The sequence below is a fragment of the Rhinolophus ferrumequinum genome (assembly GCF_004115265.2).
Source record: "Rhinolophus ferrumequinum isolate MPI-CBG mRhiFer1 chromosome 15 unlocalized genomic scaffold, mRhiFer1_v1.p scaffold_54_arrow_ctg1_1, whole genome shotgun sequence".
NCBI lineage: Eukaryota > Metazoa > Chordata > Mammalia > Chiroptera > Rhinolophidae > Rhinolophus > Rhinolophus ferrumequinum.
Genome location: NW_022680357.1, coordinates 15,904,188 through 15,927,834, shown reverse-complemented (window position 1 = coordinate 15,927,834; position 23,647 = coordinate 15,904,188). Strand labels below are relative to the sequence as shown.

Sequence of the window (23,647 nt, the reverse complement as noted above, 5' to 3'; positions counted from 1 at the left end):
TTCAGTCTTAGTTGTGGAGGGCACAGCTCAGCTCCAGGTCCAGTTGCCGTTTTCTAGTTGCAGGGGGCACAGCCCACTATCCCTTGCGGGAGTCAAACCGGCAACCTTGTGGTTGAGAGGACGCACTCCAACCAACTGAGCCATCCGGGAGCTCAGCGACAGCTCAGCTCAAGGTGCCGTGTTCAATCTTAGTTGCAACCTTGTGGTTGAGAGCCCACTGGCCCGCCTGAGCCACCGGGCCGGCCCCTTGTAGCACCTTTTCTTTGTCCAGGTTGAGGTTTTGCTAGAAGCTGCTACGAATGCCAGGGCTCCCCACCGCCAGGAGCCTTGGCTCCATCAACAGCCCTAGCGTGACACAGAAGAGGCAGTGGCCATTTGCTCTGCAGAAGCTTGGACTCTCTTATGAAAAGTCAGGTCCAAGCTTGGAATTTAAAAGTGCATGGACAGCCAGCCTCCTCTCAGTTCCATACCTGCCAGTCGCTAGGGTTGCCCACATATCAAAAGGAATTGGAGGGGGTGGGGGCGTTGTGATGCTTACTTTGTCCAGGGGCTCTGTGTCTACCCTCTGCATCCTGTGATTCACTGACATCCCATTCGCCCTTCCCAGACGCCTCAACAGTGAGTATCCGAAGTTGGGAAGATTCGAAGGGTCCCAAATGGGAAGCACGCATCCCCCCCTTTTTTATTTAGCCCCTGGCTGTCTCTGGCTCCGCGCTGAGAGGCATCCAGACAGAAGCAGGAGTGTTCTAAGGTGGTTAGCTGGAAACAAAAGGTACAGTGGGAAGTCCACTGTGCAAACAAGTGCCTGTTTGATTTCTCTCCACTTCCCCTTGGGTATTAAGCTTCCTTTTGACTAATGTTTGGTTTCCGGTAATAAGCATGGCAGCAACTTCACTGGTCTATTGTGAGGATTAAACCTGAGAAGGAACGGGGGCAAAGCACTCCGGTGTACCCAGCGTCCAGCATTTACGACGGTCAGCAGTCCCTCCTCATCTACGGTTTTGCTTTCCGAGGTTTCAGTCACCCACAGTCAACCACGACCCAGGAACGTTACATGGAAAATTCCAGAAATAAACAATGGGTCAGTTTTGCACCATTCGGAGGAGCGTGATGAAATCTTGCGCCATCCTGCTCCATCCGGCCCAGGACGTGACTCATCCCTTTGTCCAGTGTGTCCGTGCTACCACCAGTTAATACTTAGCAGCCATCTGGCTACGGTCAGCTGTCGCAGCATCGCAAAGCTTGTGACCCTTATTTTCCTTAGGAATGGCCCCAAAGCGCAGGAGTCGTGACGCTGGCGATTCACATATGCCCAAGAGAATCGCTAAGGTGCTTCCCTGAAGTGCAAAAGGGCAAATTCTTGACTTCACAAGCAAAGAAACAACAAAAAAATTAGCACGCTGGGGTTGCCACGATCTACGTACGGTCAGCACAAATCTTCTCTCTGTAAAATGATGGAAAAGGATAAAAGAAATCCATGCTAGTTTTGCCGTCACACCTCAAGCTGCAAAAGTTACGGCCACCGTGCGTGAGAAGCGCTTAGGGACTATGGAAAAGGGATTCAGTTTGTGGGACGAAGACATGACACTGCCATAGCTCAGCGGTCCTCCTCCTGACAGGGTGTCCGCAGGTCAGGAGCAGCCGAACGCCTCGTCACACTGCCTACGTCACTCCCTCGCTTCGTCTCATCACGTCGGCAGTGTATCATCTCCTACCATCACGAGAGGAGTGAGTACAGTCCAATAAGGTATTCTGAGACAGGGAGAGAGAGAGACCCTATTTGCGTAACTTTAATTACAGTACCTTGTTATAATTGTTCTTTGTATTATTAAACAGTTATTGCTAATCTCGTACGGTGCCTAATTAAATTCGATCGCAGGCATGTACGTGTAGGAAAAACATAGTATGTACAGGGCCCAGTAGTATCCGCGGTTTCAGGCATCCACCGGGGGTCTTGGACCGTATTCTCTGCGGATAATGAGGGACTCGCTGCATTGCTGACAGAGAAGCATTTGCATGAAGGAGAAGCTTCTGAAAGGGTTTGCACTAGGGAGGGTGGCTGGCAAAGGGCCCTTCTTTCACCATCCATTGTGGTAAAGTGCTTATCTTTCCTACAGCCAACAAGCCCCGTGTATGCCCAGGAGATTAACTCCAGGCATACCTCAGCACCAATCGTGGACAGCCACATGGGTAGGACACTGCAATAAAGGGACGGTCCACAGCAGGCTTGCAATTCCACGGCTGGCCAGAGGACGACAAACGCTTTGTGTTCTCACCACCAGGTAGGCCCTGCTGCAAGCCCCACCCGGCTTCTCCAGTGCCTGGAGGCCTCCCCCGACCCTGGACCCACTGCACCTGCTAGGGTCATTTGTTTCTGGAAAATTCCAGAACCCAGCCAGCACTTTGGACCCCGACCCTTGTCAAATGCTCCAGATACACTCAACCATGCCCGGCTCAACCATGACTCCAGGCACCAGCTGGCTGCTCCGGACCTAATGAGGCCCCTCACCCCGGCCCCTGGGCACCCCATTGGGAAGCCAGGTCTCTCCTGGGGTCTCATCTTTAAGAATTAAGTCCTGAGTGCTCTCTCGACATATCCCGATAGCACGAGCCCCCTTCCAGAAACAGGTCTCTATCTAACTGAAGTCTTCCCAGGCTGAGGAGCCATCCAAAGATCTGCCCATTGGAGGAAAGGTTTCCCAGGAGAGAAAATGTTATGAACTGGAGTGTGGACAGGCTCTTCACAGCTCTCTGTCCTACCCCCGCCCCTCCTAGTATTCATTCCTCCCCCAGACCTTGGGGGGCACCCCTCGTGTGACAGACCCTGTGCTAAGAGCAAGCGATGGGCTCAAGTCTGACATGGTCCCACCCTCAGAAATCTCCACACGCAGAGAACACTCAGGGGCTCTTAGCACAGCGCCTGCCTCCCAGAACCAAGAAAGGCGAGGCGTTACCTTTGGCCGTCGGTTCTCACAGCACCGCCAGCTCCCCTCCACCCATCTCCCAGAGCCTCTCCCTTCACCTGAGTAGGAACCAGCCTGACACCTCCTAGGACACTGCAGTGCCAGCTGGCTCGAAGCTGGCCTCTGCTTTCTTGCTGCCCACTTCCTCCTCTTGGCAAGTCTCCTTTTCCTAGTATCCCATCACCTTTCTGCGAGTCACACCTGCTTTAGAACAATACAGCTCTTCATGAAGGAGTTCCCCGGCCTTTCTGTGGCTTTAAGCAAACTATTTAACTTCCTGCATATGCTGGAACGCAGGAGGGGCTCAGTCAGTATTTCTGTGGTTAATGTTCTCTGAATCTCAGTTTCTTCATCTGTAAAATGGGAGCAATGACGGGACCTTCCCTGGAGGGGGTTCAAGGCCTTAAATGAGCTAAGGTATGCAAGGGGCTTAGGGCTGCTCTGAGTTCCCTTCTGACCCTCGCACCCAGGGGGACGACCTCTGACCTGTACCTGGGTCCTTCCCTCCCCCCAGCTGCATGCTCAGTGAGCTGCACGTCTCAGCTTCTGCAAACCATGGCCGGCGCTCCTGTCCTATGGCTGGTCGTGGCCTCCTGCCTTCTGACCCTGGCTTCTACAGAGCCGGAAGGTAAGTGCTCTGTTCTTCTGGCATCTCGGGTGCGTCTCAGTGACTGGGCAAGTGCAGAGAAGGTGGTTCTACGTCAACGGGAGGCGCGAGGATAGTGTAAAGCAAAGACTCCGAAGTCCAGAGTCAAGGGGAACAAGAAGAGAAACTGGAGTCCAATCTTTAGCCCTCAGAGAGCCACACAGAAATTCCCCTGCAAGGACAATGGGGCCGGTGAGGTACCCCCACGTCCAGACAGGGACGAGCATGACGACACGAGTCACCCAGACCCGTGCTCTGGCCTCCTTTCCCCTTATCAGTTTGCACATTTGCAAAGGGAGAGGACTAGATGTTATGATCTCTCTGTGGTCCTAAAGATCCACGGCCGGGCATCTTAGATGCTTGTAGGAAGGGTTCTCAGGCTCAACACTGGGGTGAAAATTTCTGCCCATGTCACCTGTGGAGCGGTGGGCGGGAGTGGCGGGGAGGGAGGGCCTCTCCTGGGAAAGTGAAGCGTGTGAAGGAAATACTCCAAGAACAAGTGTGCCGACTCCTTAAAACGAGCACACACGTAAGCAAGGCTGGGAAATTTCTTTTTCGAAAAGTCCCTCTCCTGTGTACTATATGCATGTGATCTCCCACTGAGGACCCAGGGACTGTGCTTGGCGTTAGCTCATTTAATTCTCCAACAATCCTTTAGGGCTTTATGTCCCCACATGGGGGCCTACATGTGCCAGGATGACCGTGGGGGTGCGTGGCAAACGCTTAGAGAATTTTTTGGCGGCGCTCTCTCTGTTTTGTTACGTGTATTAAAAACATAACTAGTACATCGTACCTATGGCATCACTGGTATTATTCCTTGGGATGCAACGAATTTATAAAGAGAGTCATTGAAAGAAACATATTAAGTAAATGACAGGAGGGCACCGGGGTGGTGGGCATCACGACCCCAGGCGTGGGAAGGGATGAAGTTTGGGAACCCCGGCAGCTCACAGGTGGTGTGAGCTGTTGCACAGGGGAGCACTGCACAGGTAGATGAGGCTCAGGGGAGATGAACCACCGGCCAAGCTCGTCTAGCCAGCAGGTGTCAAGTTGGATTTACACCCCGACTGACCAGCTTCTGGTCCCCTCCCCTTCACATCTGTCTCTTCACACATCACAGTCCCTGATTCTGTTAAAAACCATGAGCTCCATCATCAGAAAGGGACCTGTTAGATCAGCGGTTCTTGACTGGGTTGGGGGGGGTGTGATTTTGCCGCCCACCGGCCCTTTGGAAATGTCTGGAGCCAAGTACAGGGAGAAAGGTGCTCCCGGCAGCTAGTGAGAAGAGCCCAGGGACGCTGCCAAACACCCTACAAAACACAGGACGGTCCTCACGGCATACAACCATCCAGCCCAAAACTAGCCGAGGTGGAGAACTTTTGTGGTCGATCTGCATTGGCTGATAATGGAAAAAAAAGTCTGTGGTATTAGGAAAAAAAATGCAGGCAGAGAAAAAGTGCTGTACAGCATTAAACCCTTTTGCATTTTTTAAAAAGCCCCATATTTAAACCTACGCGTAGGAAGGGTCTGAAGATTCCACAGCAAACTGATGGCTACTTCTGAGGATGGACCGGGCTTACGGCAACTTTCACTTACTTTACTCATTGGAATGACGTTTGAGGTTTTCCCAATGAGTCTGAATCACATTTATAATGAGCAAAACAAATCCCGGTCCGACGGGACCCCAATGTACGGTTGCACAGGGGAGCACTGCACAAGTCCAGGGCAGGGGGGCGGGCGATTGAGTTTAGTGTGAACGGTGCCCCCTGGGGATGTGAAGGATGGAGAGGTGATGTTCTTAGTGCCCTCAAAATACCACACCGCAGCCTCATTATTATTCTGACCCCGAGGGGACGAGGGCTGATGTTTGCTTCATGGTTACGTGCCTCACCAGGCTCCTTAGCACACCTGAAACAGTGTGTGAGGGCATAAAAATCCTGCAGGCTCTGGGTCGCTCAGTAACCCAAGCACACTGTCGCTTTCCAGGTCACAGGAACCCCCGCGACGCCAGCTCCTATGGGCTGGACTTGGAGTGTGGAGCCCCTGGGGCCCCGGAACCCCCACGCTGTTTTGATCCGTGCCAGAATTATACCCGCCTGGACGACCCCACCCGGAGCTCAGAGAACACAGAAAAAGCCCATCAGTGTGACAGGGACCTGCGTGGCTGGTTCCGCTTTGTGGGCGAAGGTGGCGTGAGGATGTCGGACACCTGTGTGCCGGGGTTCCGCTGCCACACGGACGCCCCCATGTGGCTGAATGGGACCCACCCGGTCCTGGGGGAGGCCAGTGTCACCCGCACTGCTTGTGCTCACTGGTCAGGCAACTGCTGCTACTGGAAGACGGAGGTGCGGGTGAAGGCCTGCCCGGGAGGGTACCACGTGTACCAGCTGAATGGCAGCCCCTCGTGTAACCTGCGATACTGCACAGGTGAGTGGCAGAGACGCTGGAGGCAACGGCGGGGCAGGCCTACCCGGGGAAACGCCCAGGGCTCAGTAGAGTAAGTGGAGCAGGACACTAAGCGGAACAGCCACCCCCACTCCTGCCAGTGACTGCCCAGTGGGAAACGCGCCCAGGGGTTGCCAGCTCTTTCAATCCCCCAGAGGAAAGCCAGACATTCAGATTCGAGGGCGACACCTCCTCACATACACAGGATGCCCTGCTATCCAAAAGGAGAGTGTTCCTAGGAAACCTTCCATAAGCTGAACTGACATAAAGCCCAGAAGCAACTGCCTTTATTTATATGGAAATTTGGGGAGCGTTCCCAGACCCCAAAAGTAACCAACCTCGTCGTACCCAATGCACTTCATGGCGTCCAGTTTTGTGCTAAACTGGACACCCTTATGGGCTTCCCGTAGGCGCTCCTGACACCTTAGGACACATCTTGCTAACGGACGCACAAAACAGATGCAGAGAAAACACAGTTGTTCAGACACAGCTCAGAGCGATGGCGGCCTCATATGCTGAGATGCTAGTGTAGTTCCCCCTGGGAGGCGGGAGGTGCTGCCCCGCTGCCCGCTGCCTCCCTAACTGTTGGCAGCTAAACAAATGTCAGTGCTATCTGTGATTTTTCGCCTTGGCGAAAGGAAGCGGATTTCTCACGGTTAGCAAAAACAGGTACTAAGGTAGGTCTTTCGTAAAAGTGGCGAAACGCGAACTTTCAAAAAGCGGGGGGTACCTGCATAGCTCCCCGTGTGCGGCGTAACACGAAGACCTCAGGCTCCTTCGGATTTCGGTTCCATTGGGGCAGCTAGCTCGACCTCTCTGAGCTTCAGTCTGCTGATCTGCAAAAAAAAAAAAGGAGAATGGTAAAAATGACTAACGGATGGTGCTTGTGACGTGCTTGCCTCCATCCTAAGCACGCAAGACTGCTGACTCATTTGGTCCTCTCGCCCACTTTGTGAGATGAGGACTGTATCATCACTCGGATGCCGGGTCTGGGGCACAGAGAGGTTCAGCAGTGCTCCCAATATCACACAGCTGGGATTTGAAGCCAGCAGCCTACCTCCCTGATCTATACGCCTAACCTCCAGGCTACCCTGTCTCACACAGTTACCATGACAACTGAAGGCACTAACACAGTGAGAGTGCTCAGAACGGGGTCTGCCATGCGGTGAGGACTAACATGGCGACCTCAGGCTTTTCACTTCCCTGGATGGGGAGTCAGCACATCCAAGGTGGAGGCCTGATCCTTCCACTAAGAACTGCACAACCTCGGACAGAGTGACCAGGTTGGCCCAGGGGGTCCCCCCGCTCTGCATCCTGATCCCCCTCCTCCGTGCCTCACCCCCAGACCCCTCCACTGTGGAGGACAGGTGTGAGAAGACCTGCCGCCCAGAGGAGGAGTGCAGCTTTGTCGACGGGACCTGGAGATGTATCTGCAGACAGAACGTCAATGGGTCTGGTGAGCAATTGGGACGGTGCTGGGTGGGAGCTGGCCTGAGCAGGCACAGCAGGAGGGAGGGGGTGTCGGGGGTCAGGACATGGTGGACCAGAGTCAGTGGGGATGCAACTGAGGTCAGGAATGTGACTTCTCGAAGCCAATGGGTTTGCAAGCATGGGAGGGCAGAGATGCACCCAATGTCCAGGTCAGCCGCTGGACCACGCCTCACGTTGCGGCTCTGGCATGGGTGGGCATGACCCACGAGGGAGAGGTATTGAGGGTGAGAACTCTGCCAGCGTGGGGACTGTGTTCAAATACCTGCAGAGGCGACATAGGATGGATGGGCAGACTCCTGGGCCAGTCCTGGGGCCTGGGACAGGTCACCTAACTTCTCTGAACCTTACTGTCCTCATCTATAAAATGGGGAGAAGCTATTAATAAAAATCACCACTGTACAGGGCTATTGTGAGACTTAAATCAGAGCAGTCCGAAGGGGCAGGCTCTGCAGGTGAGGAGCTTCTCGTCCCAGGAGGTAAGCAAGGAGAGACAGATGACCCGTGGGAAGGCCATAGACAGGCCCTAAGCCCTGGGTGAGTGGTGGATGAGCTTCCCGCTGAGACTTTCCTTCCCTCCTACGACTCTAACGAGGGCCTCTGCTCTTGCTTTTGGTACAAGCTGCCGCCGTCTGAGCAAACTCCCATTCCTTACGAAGGAGTGTTCTAGGCAGAGGGGCAGGATGCATTTGGACAATGGGGCTGGAGTGTGTGTGCCTGGCAGGAACGGCGTGGGGATGAGGGGCAGGAACAGGAAGGGAGCAGCCCTGTTCCCTGCGGAGACTCTGCCCGTGGGGTGGATGAGCCCCACCTCGAAGCTGGGTGGTTTCTTGGGGTCTGGGCCATCACGGCTTTGAGGACATCCTCCCTGGACCTGGATGGGCTTTAAGGGCATCCTTGGCAGGTCCTCTTGGCTGACGAGGTGGACAGCGGCCCTGCATGTCTTTATCAGCGGCTATTCAGTGGGTCCCCATCGCTCCCAGACACAATCCCTTCATGATCTGGCTTTGCTTGCTTCTCCGGCTCCCCCAGCTCCCCTCCCCTCCTAAGTTCCTGAGCCTTTGACCTCTGTGCCTCTCCAGAAGCCCCATCCCACACTCTGCCTCTGCTCTCCCTTAGCCTGGGTGCCCTCACTTGCTTTGCTGACCTGCAAAACTCCCACCCGTCAAGCTTTCGCCCGCTGTGCATTCTTCCGTGGCTCACCTGACACGTGGACAGCCCTTCTGACGTGCTTCCTCTGCACCTCGATACAACACACAGCTGTTAGCACGTCCATCCTATTGCATCAGAATAAGCCGCTGGCATGTTGGTTTTACACAAGACCCTCGTGAGCTGAGTCCATGGTTCCTTTATTTGGGGGTTAAATGTGCCCAACACACGGAGAAGGTAGCTAGTAAGAATGTATGTTGAATCATGAATAGAAATTGTATTTCTCTTAACTGATTATCCATCACCCTTATCGGAGGGTTAGCTCTGGAAGGGTGGGAATTTTGTCCGCTTTTATAATCATTGTCTCCCCGGTGCCTAGAACGGTACCTGGCAGACAGCAGATGCTAAAGAAGTATTTGTTGAATGAACATTGGATGGATGGATGGATGAATGCAGTGCCTCTGAACCAGGTCCAACGTGGGGCCTGGCAAAACCAGGAAGCAGGAGTCGTGTGTGTCTAGCTTGGATTCTGGCCCGAATGTGCTGCAGTCCTGACGCCCTAATCCCCGAGGGAAACCAGACCTGGAAGCCCCGGCCAAACCCACACGTAGGATACCCGACAATCTCAGGCCAGGGGCTTCTTTGCCAACGTCGCCTACCGCAAGCCTGGGCGAGAATCCCACCTGGTCCTAGAACCTTCGTGTCTACCCTACTTCGTGGCGGGCACGGCGGTTCTTCCAAAGGGCAGGAAACATGGACTCTTCCCAGTGCCTCTGGACCCCTAGCCACCCCACCTACCCCCTCTTGACTTTCCAGACATCCACAGTTTGCAGCCGCAGCTGGACTGTGGGGACAGGGAGATCACGGTGTCACTGGACAGGTGTCAGCTGGCAGGCCTGGGCTTTGGGGACGAGGTCATTGCTTACCTGAGGGACCGGAACTGCAGCAACTTCATGCAGAGAGACGGGCAGAACCGGATGTCCGTGAGCAGCCCCGCTCAGGCTCACGCCTGCGGGAATGTTCTGGAGGTGAGAGGCGTTCACTCCACCGCTGCCAGAGTGGGGAGCCGGGCTGGAGGGGCCCCTGTCAGGGGCTGTGAGACCGTGGCCAAGTCACGTACCTCTCTGGGTCTCTAGGCGTATGTGACATTACCTGTTAGGTCACGTCAAGAACTCAGAACAGGTCTGACGCTTGAGCTCAATAAACGTGAGCTGTGCTTACGGTTCATTAGGGGTGAGGAGGGAGGGGCCGACAGAGGAGCAAGCACAGTGGCTCCTAACTCTTCCCAAGGGGAAGTTTTCGATCTAGGTTTTGCTCCCCTTCCCGTAAAGTGTCAGTGCCTGGGGCGGGGGGGAAGGGGCGGCGGGGGCGGAGGGCCCAATTGCCACCTTGACAGCAGAAGGCAGGTGAGTCAGACACACCTGGCTTCCGGGCACACCTACGCGTGTGTCCCCATAAACATATACGTGGTCTTGTTTTTATGCCAAAGAGAAACAGAACCCATGCCATCTACAAAAACACCCTCTCCCTGGTCAACGATTTCATCATCAGAGACACCAAACTCAGCATCAACTTCCAGTGTGCCTACCCGCTGGACATGAAAATCAGTCTCCAAACTGCCCTGCAGCCCATTGTAAGGTACGGCACTGACTGACCCTTGCCCTCTGACCCTAATCCGACACTGGTCACACTCACTTACGATGTCCAAGGACGCCGCCTGCCTCCTTCAGGAGCTTCCGTTCTTTTGATCGTTCATTCCACAAAGGTGTCCATTGTGTATTAACATCCAAGCAGACGCAGAATCCTTTGTGGGTCGTAAGGATTAGTATTCCGAAGCAATGCAGCCACGGGAAAACAGGGTGCACGAAATACGCTAAGGGACAAAAGCATGCCAATCTCACTTATTTTGAGGAAGAAAGGCACCAAACGACTGATGCCATCAATAGTTACGAGTGAGATGAATGCCATGTAGGGACACGGGGGGGTGCTGTGGGGTCGGAGAGCAAGGTCCCTGACCTCATTGTGCGGGCGAGGGGACGGTGGGAGCAGGAAGGCTTCCCTGCAGATGAAGCATTTAAGCTGGGTCGGCTTTGATTGGGTCCACAGCTCCCCTCAATTCATCAGAAATAGAACCAAATAGCATTTTGGGTGGGGTTCCATCTGGGCAGTGGCTTTTGTCTGCTGTCCCCTGCCGTACCGCCATGCTGGCAACGAGGCCCTCCACACTCTTCGTCGTGCCAGGGGACGTTCTGAGGGTGTCAGAAATCCAGGGTGCCCTTCCCATCCGCCCGTTGCCTCCCGAGCTCCCAGAATGGCAGGATTAGAAGGATTTCACATTTTCTCGTTCGGTGGTTTTCAGAATGTACTGTGTTGGGGCCCAAGGTTCATCACAAATAAAAATGAAAGCCGTTCATCTTGTTAATATTGGTGTTCTATAAAAATTGGGAGCCCACTGACCTGGTCCCCAGCAGGTGAGAAGATGGAGGTGCACACGTGGGGGGATCCGTGACGCCGGGGAAGAGGGTGGGAACCCCGGGGGCAGGCTGGTCTATCTGTCAGGAGCAGTGCCTAGAAGATAGTCAACGCTGATTTCCAGGAATGCTCCAAGACCTTCCTTAGGGCTCAAAGAGGCACATTTGCCTTCCCAACTTCACACAGGAAGGGAGTTTGATGCATTTTGTTCTCCCGGATCGACCCCTGACGGTTCCACTCTTGTGCTTTTTCTTGTCTCAGTTCCCTGAACATCAGTCTGGGTGGGGAGGGCGAGTTTACCATCCGGATGGCCCTCTTCCAAGACCAGAACTACACGCGGCCTTACGAAGGGGACACAGCCGTGCTGTCCGTTGAGTCCATGCTCTATGTGGGTGCCATCTTGGAGAGAGGGGACACCTCCCGGTTTAACCTGCTGCTGAGGAACTGCTATGCCACCCCCACTAGAGACAAGACCGACCCTGTGAAATACTTCATCATCAGAAACAGGTATCGGACGGCTCTGGGTTACTTTTTGGCCGAAGTGAGGTTTGGGGAGAAAAGGATCACCGCACCCCTGCCTGGCAGCTCTGTGAATTGACTTGCCTCTTTTGGACAACAACTGGGCGTGACATGTCATAAGCACACCCACTGACCCGGGAACATCAGTCCTGGAACTTTAGCCTAAAGCATTAATACGGAGTAGGTGGGCAGGGGAAAGAAATGGCGATTATTTTCCACTTCAGTGTCCTTCTGGCTTTGGCAGGGGGTTCATTGTTTAAAATGGGGCTCTGCTAAGTAATGATGGGCTGTGACACGTGTGACACTTGTCACTATGACAAGTGTTCTGGGGCAAACATTATTGACCGTCGATAACTAGCCATCATAAAGGGAACATGTGGATCTGAAGATCGTGATTCAGATCGTGGTATTAATATTAGCTAATACTGACCACTGAGTTTGGCCACATGCCAGGCAGTGTGCTGAGCAGAGCACACGGGTTATCACGTCAAACGTACACACCAACCCCGGGGAGTGCATGTTCCCATCTCCACTGTACAGACAGGAAAAGTGGGGCTCAGTAAGTGGGGCTTAAGTAATCCACGCATGCTTACTTGGCCGGGACGTGGGTCCGGCTGGAATCTGAAACCAGTCTGTCTCACTCCCCAAAACTCAAAGCCATGTGGGCGAATGGATAATATCACGGAGGACCCCAGAGGAAGAAAAGTCGCTGCTGTCAGGATGGAGGGGACCCGAGGGGCCCTTTAATTCTGACGCTGGTTTTCTACCGGATACAGATTAAAGGTGCAGCCAAGGGCCTCAGGCCCCGGAGCTGTTCTAGAAGTTAGCTCCTTGCCCCTGTCACCCTCCCAGCTGCCCAAACAAACGTGATTCCACTATCTACGTGGAGGAGAATGGGGTGTCCGCCGAAGGCCGGTTCTCAGTTCAGATGTTTATGTTTGCCGGAAACTACGACCTAGTTTTCCTGCACTGTGAGGTTCACCTCTGTGATTTGGTTAATGAGCAGTGCCAGCCGGTGAGTATGCCTTTGCATGGGCCTTGGGACCTGGTGGGCTCTCCACATATATTTATCGGAATTATGAGCAGGTGGAAAGAAGGAAGGGGGAAAGGGAAAGAGGTTGGGAGGGAGGGAGGGGAAAGCAAGCTGGATGGATGAAGAGATGGATGGGAGGGTGGGAAGGACAAAGGGAGGAAGAAAAGAAAGAAAGAAGGATGAATGGATGGACGTTAAGCCTCCCAAAAGCCTACGTACGTATGAGCAATCGCTGTGTCCCAGGAGGCAGATCTGCTGAAGGAGGCTGCCCACGAGGTTTCCTTGGCACAAGACTTTATCTTAGATCATTATAATCATAGTTGCCCTTTTCAATGCTCCATCTGCATCAAGCACTGAACGATAAGCATTCGTGTGCCTTCTCTAATTTACTTCTCACAACAACCCTTGTAGATTCTTTGATCGCTCTCATTGCACAGATGAGGAAACCGAGGCTCAGAGAAGTCTCTTGCCCCGGGGCCACACAGCTGGCAAGTCTCAGGGCCTGGATGTGGCCCGGCTGTGGCTCTTGCCCCCTTTTTGGCACTGCCTGCGAAGAGTTGGCACTTCCCGAGTGTTTGCTGTGTGCCTACGTGCTGCAGATCTCATTTTAACCCTCCCAACCAGGAAGGTACTATTTAATAACAGTGGAGAGGTGAGGACATTTGTTTTAAGTTAGTCAGCTGAAAGAGAGCGGAAATGCGATTCTAAGCCAGGTTTGTTGGACATGGACAGTGAGAATATTCTAGACTGAGATAACCGCAGCCTCAGAGTTAGGGCCGTTGAGTGGGTGGGCCTCATTCTCGGGCCAGACGTGGAAAGGAAACGTGCCTGTGAACTGTGGCAGCGTGAGAATTCTCTACCCTCCCCAGTCTTGCTCAAGAAGCGAAGTCCGCAGTGAAGCCGCGGAGATCGACCCAGCCCTGGTTCTGGATTTGGGACCCATCACTCGGAGAGGTATGTGGCCAAGTCCTGGAGACAAACCCAGTGGCTGAGTGCTGACAGATAATGACAGATGTCTGGGGTCCCCAACCTAACAAGGTGGAACCTTTTCTGCCTCCTCAGTGAATGAATCTTTCCATGAGGTGCTCTGGGTACTAATAACAGCATTTGTTATCTGTACTGGGACACCTGTGTGCTGGGGACCAGGCTAAACCCCAGGACCCATCGGCTCACTTCACCCTCCCCAGACTGTGTCCATTATACAGATGAGAAACCAAAGCTCAGCGAGTTTAAGTGACTCACCCAAGATTGCCGGGCTCGTGAGCGGCTGGCGTTAATATTGAATGCATCTCGGTCTGATTCCAAAGCAGTGTCCTTTTCCTTATTTCTCCTGCCAGGTCCCCACAACACAGTCCCTCTGCGGGGAAGGCTAAATCCTAACCCAACTTTGTTTTCTGGTGATGGATTGTGTTTCTCAAAATCCGGCGACAGCACTGTGGGGCAGGACGGAGGGGAAGCTTTCCAACTGCCCCTCAGATTTTCATCCATCCTCCCCATGGGTTAGCAGTTATGTCGTGGTTTTTATTCCCGCTGGACGAGTTAAGAAACCCAAAAGAATGAAAGTATTTTTTTTGGTCCCCCCAAAATAAGGATACCGCAATGTTGTAATAGTAACAGTGTTACCAGCAACAACAGTCATACTTTGTGGCTGGCAGCGTGCCAAACACATCTATATGTATTATCACATGGAGTGCTCACAACAGCCTCAGGAAGTTAAGCCCTATGACCACTTCCATTCTCCAGATAAGTAAACTGAGGCTGTCTCATAAAGAAGGCTCTCGCCCTGAGTTGCCCTGCCCCTTTACTGAGCCCTCAGCTGGAAGCCTCATGTGGTGTCACAGGGTAGCTAGGGGTTAGGAACCTCCATTTCGGAGTCAGACAGATGGGGGTTCGAATCCGAGCTCTGCTCCTTACTAGCAAGGTCAACTTGGCGAGTCCCTTAACGTCGCTGAGCCTCAGTCTTTTCATCTGTCAAATGGGGATGAGAATAATTTCCTCACGAGTCTGTTAGGAGGATTAACGCATGAAATGTATGCGTTTCCAACGCATGAAATGGGTTTAGCAAGGTACCTGTCAGATACTAGATGCCTCCACAATGTGGACGGTCACCAGCAGTGGTGGCCAGGTCCAGAAGGACTCGGAGCAACTGAGGCCACCATGCTACAGCCACTGGAGCATGGCTGACGAAACCCTCACCTTCTGCTCTTGTCTCCAGGTGCCCCGTCTGCTGGTATCGTGAACGGAACCCCCAGTACTGCAGGTACCTCTCCTCCTGCCTTTCCCACAGCCTCCCTCCCAACTCTCTCTCTTTTCTCCTTGCAATTCGTGCACCTTCATTCAGCCCCTTCGGTGGGCCGGCCCTGGGCTGGGAACGGCGGACCCTGCAATGAAGCCGTTCCAAGATTGGCTCTGGAGAGGCCCACAGTCTAGCAGGGGAGCCAGTCATTTAACAACAAGTATTTATCGAGTGCCTGCTGTGTGCCAGGCACTGTTCTAGGCACTAAAGAAGGAAGGATGAAGGACATGGTTCAGGGGCCGCCCTCACGGAGCTTATGTTCCATTGTGGGAATCACGAGGTAACGAGGTAATTTAGAAAGGAGAGAGGGTGATGGGATAGAAAACTACCAGCACGGGTAATAATACCTTAAAGAAGATCGAAGTGTGTCTGTCTCACACAGAAATGAAGGCTAGAGGCGAGCAATCCAGGGCTAGCTAGTAGGGCAGCACCACAGTCACCAAGAATCCAGGCTCACTCCTCCACCACTCGTGGTCCAGGGTGCCAGCCAGAGCACCAATCTTCACATCTAGGCAGCAGGATGGAGAGAACAAGGGAGAAGTCACTGAGTGTTAGGGAACATCCCCAGAAGCTAATGTCTTATACTTCTCCTTACATCTCATTGGCCAGTGCTCAGTCACATGGCCACACCTGGCCGCAAAGGACGCTGGGAAATGTAGTCTTTATTCTAGGTGGCTGTATCTCCAGCCAATGTTTGATGGTTCTATTAACAAAGTAGGAAGGAACACCGGAATGGATCAATGGCCAGAAAAAATTTCATAGGCGGTGATATTGGAGTCCAATGAGAAAAAGGAGCCACGTGTGCAAATATTACAGGAACAAGCCCTATTGGCAGAATGAACAATTGCAAAAATGAGACAGGCACATAAACAAATAAATCACAAGTAAGTAGATAGCGTAGAAGGAGCACACTGAAGTTAACTGTACTGGATAAGGTCAGGAAAGAATTTCGGCAACTGGTAACATCTGAATGGGGTTTCGATGAAAGAACTGGAGTTCCACGGGGAGACAAATCCAAGAAATGTACTTTGGACCAAAGGGAAAGCAATGCTATTAAGATTTTACTACCCCGTCCCCCAAATGACCTATATTGGTGAACTCGGCCATGAAAAAGTTCTACCCACCTTCAAATCCCCAACAAGAAAACAGTCTAAAAGTTTCCAGTTGAGCTCAAGATGGCCTCTCCATGCTCCGTGCTAATGCTCGAACAATGGTGAGAAAAGTAGTGGTCGTCAAAGAGGGTAGATGGTAGATGAAGCAAAGACTAAAGGCAGCTTGAGAGCAGGGACCTCAAGTCTCATCCATTTATTTCCAGTACTTCAGGTTCCTACAGAGCCTGGAACAGCCTGGCTTCCCAGGAGAGTGTGCCCAACTGACTAATTTCTAGGATGGGCGTTAGAGCCTTCTGGAAGAGGAGGGGATCAATCTGGCTACTGGGACATGCACAGAAGTCCTATATGCCAGTAGGGCACCCCAAGTGGGCACTTAACAGTTTTCACTGTTTGCTGGTAGCGCCCACGGCTGCCTTTGATCTTTGAGAATTAACTGAACATCAACCTCTGTTTCGTAATTATAACCTGGTTGTCATACGCTAATATTTCTAAGAATTATGGTATTCTTCTCCCCCTCCCTTTTATGACATCAGCAAGTGACTTTGAAATTTGAGGGCTGGGAAGACGTTCTGGTAGTATGACAGGAGAGGGTGCACATTCCTCTCCCAGGCCCCCGGATACAAGGCACCTATGACCCATGATGCATGTCCTCCATTTACCCTGAGGATACAGTAATGTCCAGAAGAGATACAATCCCAACCCTTCCAGATCTTAGAGTCTGATTTTCAAAAGCAACCCTTGGTGGTGTTTACCATGTGCCATGCACTGTTCTAAATGCAAAGTGATAGGAATTTGCTCACTTAAGTTACTTTTAAGTTAAGTTATGTTACTCTCATAAGGTAACAGCTGCTAGTAACATTTCTGTCTGCACCCAGGGAAACTCAGAGAGGTTCAGTAACTTGCCTGGGCCTGCACAGCTGGTTGTAGAGCTGGGATACTAAGCTACGAGATAGGGCCTGGGAGGTGGTGCTTATTAACTTCTTTGTCTTTCTGCCTCTTCGGTATTAGTCAGAGTCAGTAATGCTAGCTGCTGTGACAAACAATCCCCAGCTTCCTGTGCCCTTACACAGTAGTTTATTTCCCACTTAGTCACTGGTGGTGGGGGGGGCGGTTGGGGGCGGTAGAGTTCTGTGCCTTGCAGTCATTAGGAATTCGGGTTCCTACCTTCTGGTAACTTCTGGCACCTCCACTATCCCTTGCAAGTTCTTTCCTGGGTCCTCTGTATTGGGTCCCTAGATGGCGGATCACAGAGCACGGAACATCCTAGAAATGGCATGTATGACTTCTACCCACGTCTCACTGGCCAGATTCAGTCACAGGACCCCACCTACCTGCAAAGGAGGCTGGGGAAAAGTGTCTTTCAGTGTGCCAAACCCATGAAAAAGTGTTTGGTGATTAGATAGCTTTGCCTCTACCCCCTGACCCCTGTGCCACTTTGCAGGGGCTGCAACCCAAACGAGATATTAAGGGCACCCTACGTTTGTCATCTTTGTGCCACAGAAAACAGAGAGGCCAGCTCACTTTGGCTGCCCAGTTCCAAAGCCCAACACCTGACAGTCACCTCCCTTGCATTTCAGGGTTCCTGGTGGCCTGGCCTATGCTTCTCCTGCCTGTTCTCCTGGCTGAGCTGTTCTGAGCTCAGCTGGACATCTGGCCTTGCAGCTCGTGTCCTTTCTCTGGCGATGGCTTCCAGTCACCCTTCAGCTGTGTTGGAGCTCCCTCCCACTCAGCCTTGGTATAAACAGACTCCAGGCTGAGCTAGGTTTGGGGGAAGGAAAGAGCTTTCCCTTTACACTCTCCGTGCTGTTGTTTGCCTCTTTGTCTCATGGTGGGGGCCCCGTCGGCCTGGCCTGGGCTGACTTTCTCATTCCTTAGCAGCTTCGTGAAAGCAAACTTGGTAGGTGCCTCTGTAACTCCAGGGAAGAAGGACCATGTCACTGGGGGAAAGGAGTGGGATGAGGTCGTCAGAGAGGCCCTCTCACAGCTCCTTCCCAAGCACCCCTGTCTGACTGCTGATGAATTGAACAGATTGACTCTTGCTTTCATCCGGCTTCCTCTGGCGTATTTCCATCATGGTCTCAATAATCGCCATGGGTACACGTTGTAAAGGGGCCACTTTCGGAGACCCGGCTCCAGGAAACACTGGTCCCCATTGCTCCCCCATCCCCCACCACACCACAGACATGCTCTGATGTGCCCAGAACCATACAAACTCCTACCCTGGGACCTGGATGCGGGAGAAACTCTCGATTTGGGTACAAAGACATTGTCCCCCCAGAGCACACCTCTAGCTGTAAATAATGGTGTGCTTGCGCCGAAGGGCCCAACAGGGAATCCCAGCAGAAATGCCGCATCGTTTCCGCAGGGGATGCAGCAACAGAGCCTGGGAGATGGGTGAAGGTCCTTTCTGGAAACTGCTAAGGAGCCCTCGCAAAGCACTCTGCAAAGATGCCAAATACGGAGCATATTCCCTTTCCCACAGCTATACCTGGCCCCCCCCCACGTTAGCCTCAGGAAAATGACCTGATCAGGGTCAGGCCACTGGGGGGGGGTAGAGGGGACAGAGCCTGTTTATCTGCTGGAGGGCGCTTTCTAACTTGCCAACCTGCTGCCTTGTTCAGAGAGGGTGTGGTTGCAAGAAACAGAAACCCACTCCAATTAGGCAAAAACTGGATTCCAAATCACACAGGGGCACCAAGTCCCAGGACAGAAGACAGCCTGGATGCACAAAACAAACCACCGGAGACCACGGTGTATCTGTCACTCTTCCTGAAACCACACAGCCTTCACGTGTGCTTGTCTCTCTGAAACTCGCTTTTCCTGTTTATTCATCACCCCTTGATTGAATATGGGCATGGCAGCTGCACATTCACTTCCTAATTGGGGGACCACAGAGACCAACTGGCATCCAAACTGCCCCTGGGGGAGTCGGATTTCCCTGCTTGGGCCCAAGTGTTTCTCCTGGTCCAGGTGTCTGAGGCCAGGTGGGTGGGCTCATCTCGAGGGGTCTGACCTGAGGGTACACATTCCCAAAGGCCCCTGCGAGGGTGGCTTCTGTAAAAAAGAGGCCCCTGGGAAGAACTACTTCCAGTTTCCCAGTAGGTTAGAGGATTCACACCTACCACATTCCAAGGGAGGCAGTGAGCTGGGAAGGGGGCTGGACGAGATGGCAGCAGGTCCGAACCTTCTTCCTTCCTGGGAAAGGCTCAGGGGTGGGCTAGAACCGGATTGCCAGTTACAGGGAATCCTTTCTTCAGATACACTTCTACATGAACACCCCATATGCAGAGATTAAAAGCAAATACTCTTGATGTCGGGTAGGAAGCTGAGCTCTCACATTCTGTGATTCCCGTCGCCTCCGGCCTCAGAGAAACTCCGTGATAACCCACAGGGTCACCAAGGGCAAAGCTTTACTCGAACCCGGGATACACGGCCTCTACTGTCTCTTCCAGTGTAAATACATGACTTTCTACTTAACTAGGGGCAAGCCTGTCTGTCTGCTATCTATCTCTCGTTCCTATTTGCTCCATCTATCTACCTATACATATATCATTTGGCTCGTTACAGCTTTTTATTTTCTACAAATGGGCAGCTATGTGAGGAACAGTCTCTGGACGTCCAGTCTGCTTCATTCATTCGATAAACACTAACCGGCTGAGCAGTTGTCACATCCCAGGTCCGAGGGCCTGGCTCAAGTAATGAATGAGAAACAGGCCCTGCTGCCGGGGCGCGGAATTAACCCCGGTCACTCACAACAGGTGAAAGCATTCACACACTCCACAAAGTGGGAGAGAGAGAAGAGGGTTTATTCAAGTTAGGAAGAGAGAAAATGCCCACGGCACTGTTTAAAGAAGACGGCTGCCTTGGGTAGTAAGGAGAGAAACCGAGGGGTTACGGGGGCAGAATCCAGAATCTGAGAGCGGACAGCTGCTGCAGGTAGTAAGGAGAGAAACACCGGTGGGGGTAGGGGTGGGGGTGGCTGGAGCAGAGTCTGATGGCTGCACTAACTTCAGCTTAGCTTTTTCTTGTATGGGAAAGGGGGAGTCAGGCAGGCAGGTTTGGGGACTGACATCCTTCCTGGGGTCTGGTCTGTTTGAAGATGATGTTATGTCCGGACTCCAGACTCGGCCTCGGCCCTCCAGGCCTGGGACTTTAATGCATCACCAGTAAAAACTGCCAGAAGTTGTAAATTGGATTCCAGTGTCCGGGCGCCTGAGGATTAAGAAGAAATGGCTCTTTCCCAGGTTAGGATGTTGTTAATTAACGAGGTATGGGTTTACTTGAGAAAGGGAACAGTTCTTCAGTTCTCAGTGAGGGAGAAACAGAAAAATCGATCCATCCTGATATTCATCAAACTGCAAACAAAGTCTAATTTCAGGTGGCGAGATAGCGAGGTATGCGGTGAGTCAAACTGCAAACTAGCGAAGTCTGTGTTCCTGACTCCCTGAAGTTCACCCTTGTACCTGCCCTTAGAGGTTCAATCTGGTGGAAGACGAACAGAGAGACTTCCAAGCAGACCCCACTGGACACAGGACCCGAACCCACATGCCACCACGAGCCACACTCTAACAGGCAGGCCTGTCAGCCCATGTGCCCAGTGACCCCTCTCCACACAGAGAAGCTCCCCTGGGCCCACAAGCCCAACCACTTACATGTTTATTGCCACGAATAACTCAGTAACAGCTAACATTTTAAACACAGCCTGTGCGCCCGGCGTGATTGTGGGCATTATACCATCCCACCCTGTCGTGCAGGAGACCCTGCTCGCTGCACCATTTGTCATGTGGGGTGGCCGGCGGGGTCTCAGCACCCGCTCCCCACATAAGAACGCAGGATATGGCGAAGCCAAACAGGAACACCCACGGAGCTATAAGTAGGGGAGTCATATCTCTATGCTCTCGCTGGCGGCTGGGTTGGAGACACAGGAACCAGGAGCAACACAATTCTCACCCCTCACTGTGCCGCTTGCAGACTCAGCCACCATCTTCTTGCTAGCTCCCATTTTCTGCTAGCCTAGCCACGGCAGTTATATTAGTGCCCAACGGCTCACTGGTTACAGCTGACGGCCAACTAGCCACAGCTGACGGCCATTTGATCACAGTCGATGGCCATTTACTACCTGAGCCAGCACCTTTCCACGTGAGGCCGAGAGCCTGGAAACTGCTTTTTGGCGCTCTGTCCCCACACACCCTCACATTAGCTATTATTGAGGGAGGTATACCATTATAGCCCCCAGCTTAGAGACGAGCAAACCAAGCCTTAAAGAAGTCAATTCCTCACCCAACGGGCTATAGCTTTGAAGTGCTGAGTTCAAAGCTTGCTTCCAGGTAGCCTGAATTTGGAGCACATGCTCCTAACTGGACGGCGTATTCTGCCTCTGTCTATACACAACACACACACACAGAGACACTTGTATGTTCACACACGTACCATCATGCATACCTGCAGACAAAGCATGTGGGAACACCTATGCACCGACACGTGGACACACATCACAGGCCCTCGCCCACACACAGGCAATGATGTTCATGACACACAGATGCTAACAGCTGCACACTGCCTTCTGCATGGCTGTTAGATGCAGAAGGTATACTTCAGTGAGTTCCGTGACATCCTATGCCACACACACACACACACACACACACACACACACACACACTATATGTCCACAGACTCCTGTGGACATATAATCATATGCATCCATACCTACAAGACACAGGACCCAGCCATGTTCCCAAGGCCAGGACTCCAGCCACGTCTTCTCTCCCGTTAGCTTGCGTCTCCTCCACCCCAAGTCCTGCCCAGTGGGCACTGGGACAGGAATCCCAACCGAGGGGCCACTGTGAAAATGGCCTCTGGACCCAGTGGCTGGAAGTTCTGGGGTAGAAAGCTGATGGAGATGTGAGAAGGAACCTGACCCACACACAGGAAAACTGGCGTCTCCACTCAGAGGGGCATCTAGAAGCAGAGGGTAGGGGATGCAGAGAAGGTAGGGCAGCCTGGCCCTCCAGAAGCTTCGAGTCTGCTTGGGAAACCCGGCAGCCAAAGCTACGCAGTGTAAGACGAGACAGATGCCACGGCAGGATGCAGAGATGGGCGAGCACAGCCCAGCCCGGGTGGAGGGGGGCAGAGGGAAGGAGTCCGTCCAGGCAGTTTGGCCCCTCTATTTTCCAGATGGAAAAGGAGTCCGGAAAAGAGAGGTGGGATGTCCATTCTTCACCCTATAAGGGATTCCATAAGACGTGTTGTAACCAGAGGAGGCAGGGAGGAAGTGGTCCCCGAAAGCTGGTCACCTGAAGGAAATTTGGAATGGGGACCCCAAAGTATCAATTCCAGCTAACCTGATGCATTTCATAATCTCTCCTCGTCCCCTCCTTCTTCTCCAACTTCTTTCTCCCATAAAGGGCTGGAAATGCCCGTTTATCTTCTATCACAGTAGATTCTCCCACCTAAAACTCTACTAAAAAGATGCATTTTCTTCAATCCCACGGACCTTGATCTTTTCTAATCTCCTGTCCTATCTTACTTGGACCCGCATAATAGCTTGCCAACTGGTGTTTCTCCAGTCTCACCACTCCCAATCCATTCTCTGCTCTGCAGGTAGTGAGCATTTAAAGCAGACTCATTGTCTCTCTCAATCCCTCCAGCACCTTTCTGGCATGAGGTTGGCCTGCTAGCTGGTAGATAAAATCCTCCCCCATCTAAGCCCTGCCTGTCTCTTCCACCTTAGATCTTATACTCATGCCCTTCCCACTCCACATTCCGGCTGCTCTGAATTCCCCCCAGTTAGTTCCCTGCTCTGTTCCATGTCACCCTGCACTGCCACCTGCAGGACCCTTCCACCCCTGTACCGACTCTGACCAGCTTTAGGGTCACGTCTGCTGTGAAGCTGTCCTGACCGTCCTCCCTGGTCTAGAGCTGACCACACTCCTTGGTGACCCCTTCTCTACAACACCTTATTGTCACACGTGTCAGTTAGTTCCTTGCGGGCAGGGGCTTTGCCGTACACAAACATTACTGGCTGAATACATGAAGATATAAGCCGCATCCTTTCTTCTTTATTCCTTGACTTTCTAAATCACCGTACTGTGTCTACCAGGAGGGAAAGAAACAGCCTAATATCAGAAATAAAGGAGACCGTCTCACTTGGGTAGTTACGTAAAAGAGCCAAGTCAGAATGTGAAACAGGAATTCTGGGCTCTACCCCAAATGCTCACACCTCCCCTACTGTCAGCTGACCTTACAGAAAGCCACTTGCTTTCCCCCTTAGTTCCCATCTTCTGTGGCTTCTGGGAGGTTGGTTGGAAATTTGAGTGCTTTTTTCCCCCCCTTTTACTCATTGAGGAAAGCTGTAATGCAACTGATGGAGTGGTTACTTGTGGAGAACAAATTGAGAGAGCTGAAGAGCTGTTACTACTTAACAGGGGTGGGGGGCGGGCGGGGGCGGCAGCAAAAATCAAAGCCTGCAGAATGTTTGGGAGATTAAATGAATGTAGCAGCTGTAGAGGAGGAAAAATAATTTTC

General features: G+C 52.6%; 1 protein-coding gene across 1 annotated transcript; it reads left to right on the top strand.

Annotated features, from left to right (window-relative positions):
- Nucleotides 1-3,483: 3,483 nt before the first annotated feature.
- Nucleotides 3,484-19,406, top strand: GP2 (glycoprotein 2). The gene is made up of 10 exons (XM_033101067.1): nucleotides 3,484-3,591; nucleotides 5,596-6,036; nucleotides 7,400-7,510; nucleotides 9,508-9,719; nucleotides 10,181-10,329; nucleotides 11,425-11,670; nucleotides 12,535-12,697; nucleotides 13,585-13,669; nucleotides 14,931-14,975; nucleotides 17,701-19,406. The coding sequence occupies exons 1-10, from the start codon at nucleotides 3,519-3,521 to the stop codon at nucleotides 17,757-17,759; spliced, it is 1,584 nt and encodes a 527-aa protein (XP_032956958.1). The 5' UTR covers nucleotides 3,484-3,518; the 3' UTR covers nucleotides 17,760-19,406.
- The last annotated feature ends 4,241 nt before the right edge of the window (nucleotides 19,407-23,647 follow it).

Coding starts and splice junctions, on each gene's coding strand:
- GP2 (XM_033101067.1), top strand. CDS start 3,519: ATGGCCGGCGCTCCTGTCCTATGGCTGGTCGTGGCCTCCTGCCTTCTG. Junction 7,511..9,507: donor ACAGAACGTCAATGGGTCTG/GTGAGCAATTGG, acceptor TTGACTTTCCAG/ACATCCACAGTTTGCAGCCG. Junction 9,720..10,180: donor CCTGCGGGAATGTTCTGGAG/GTGAGAGGCGTT, acceptor TTTATGCCAAAG/AGAAACAGAACCCATGCCAT.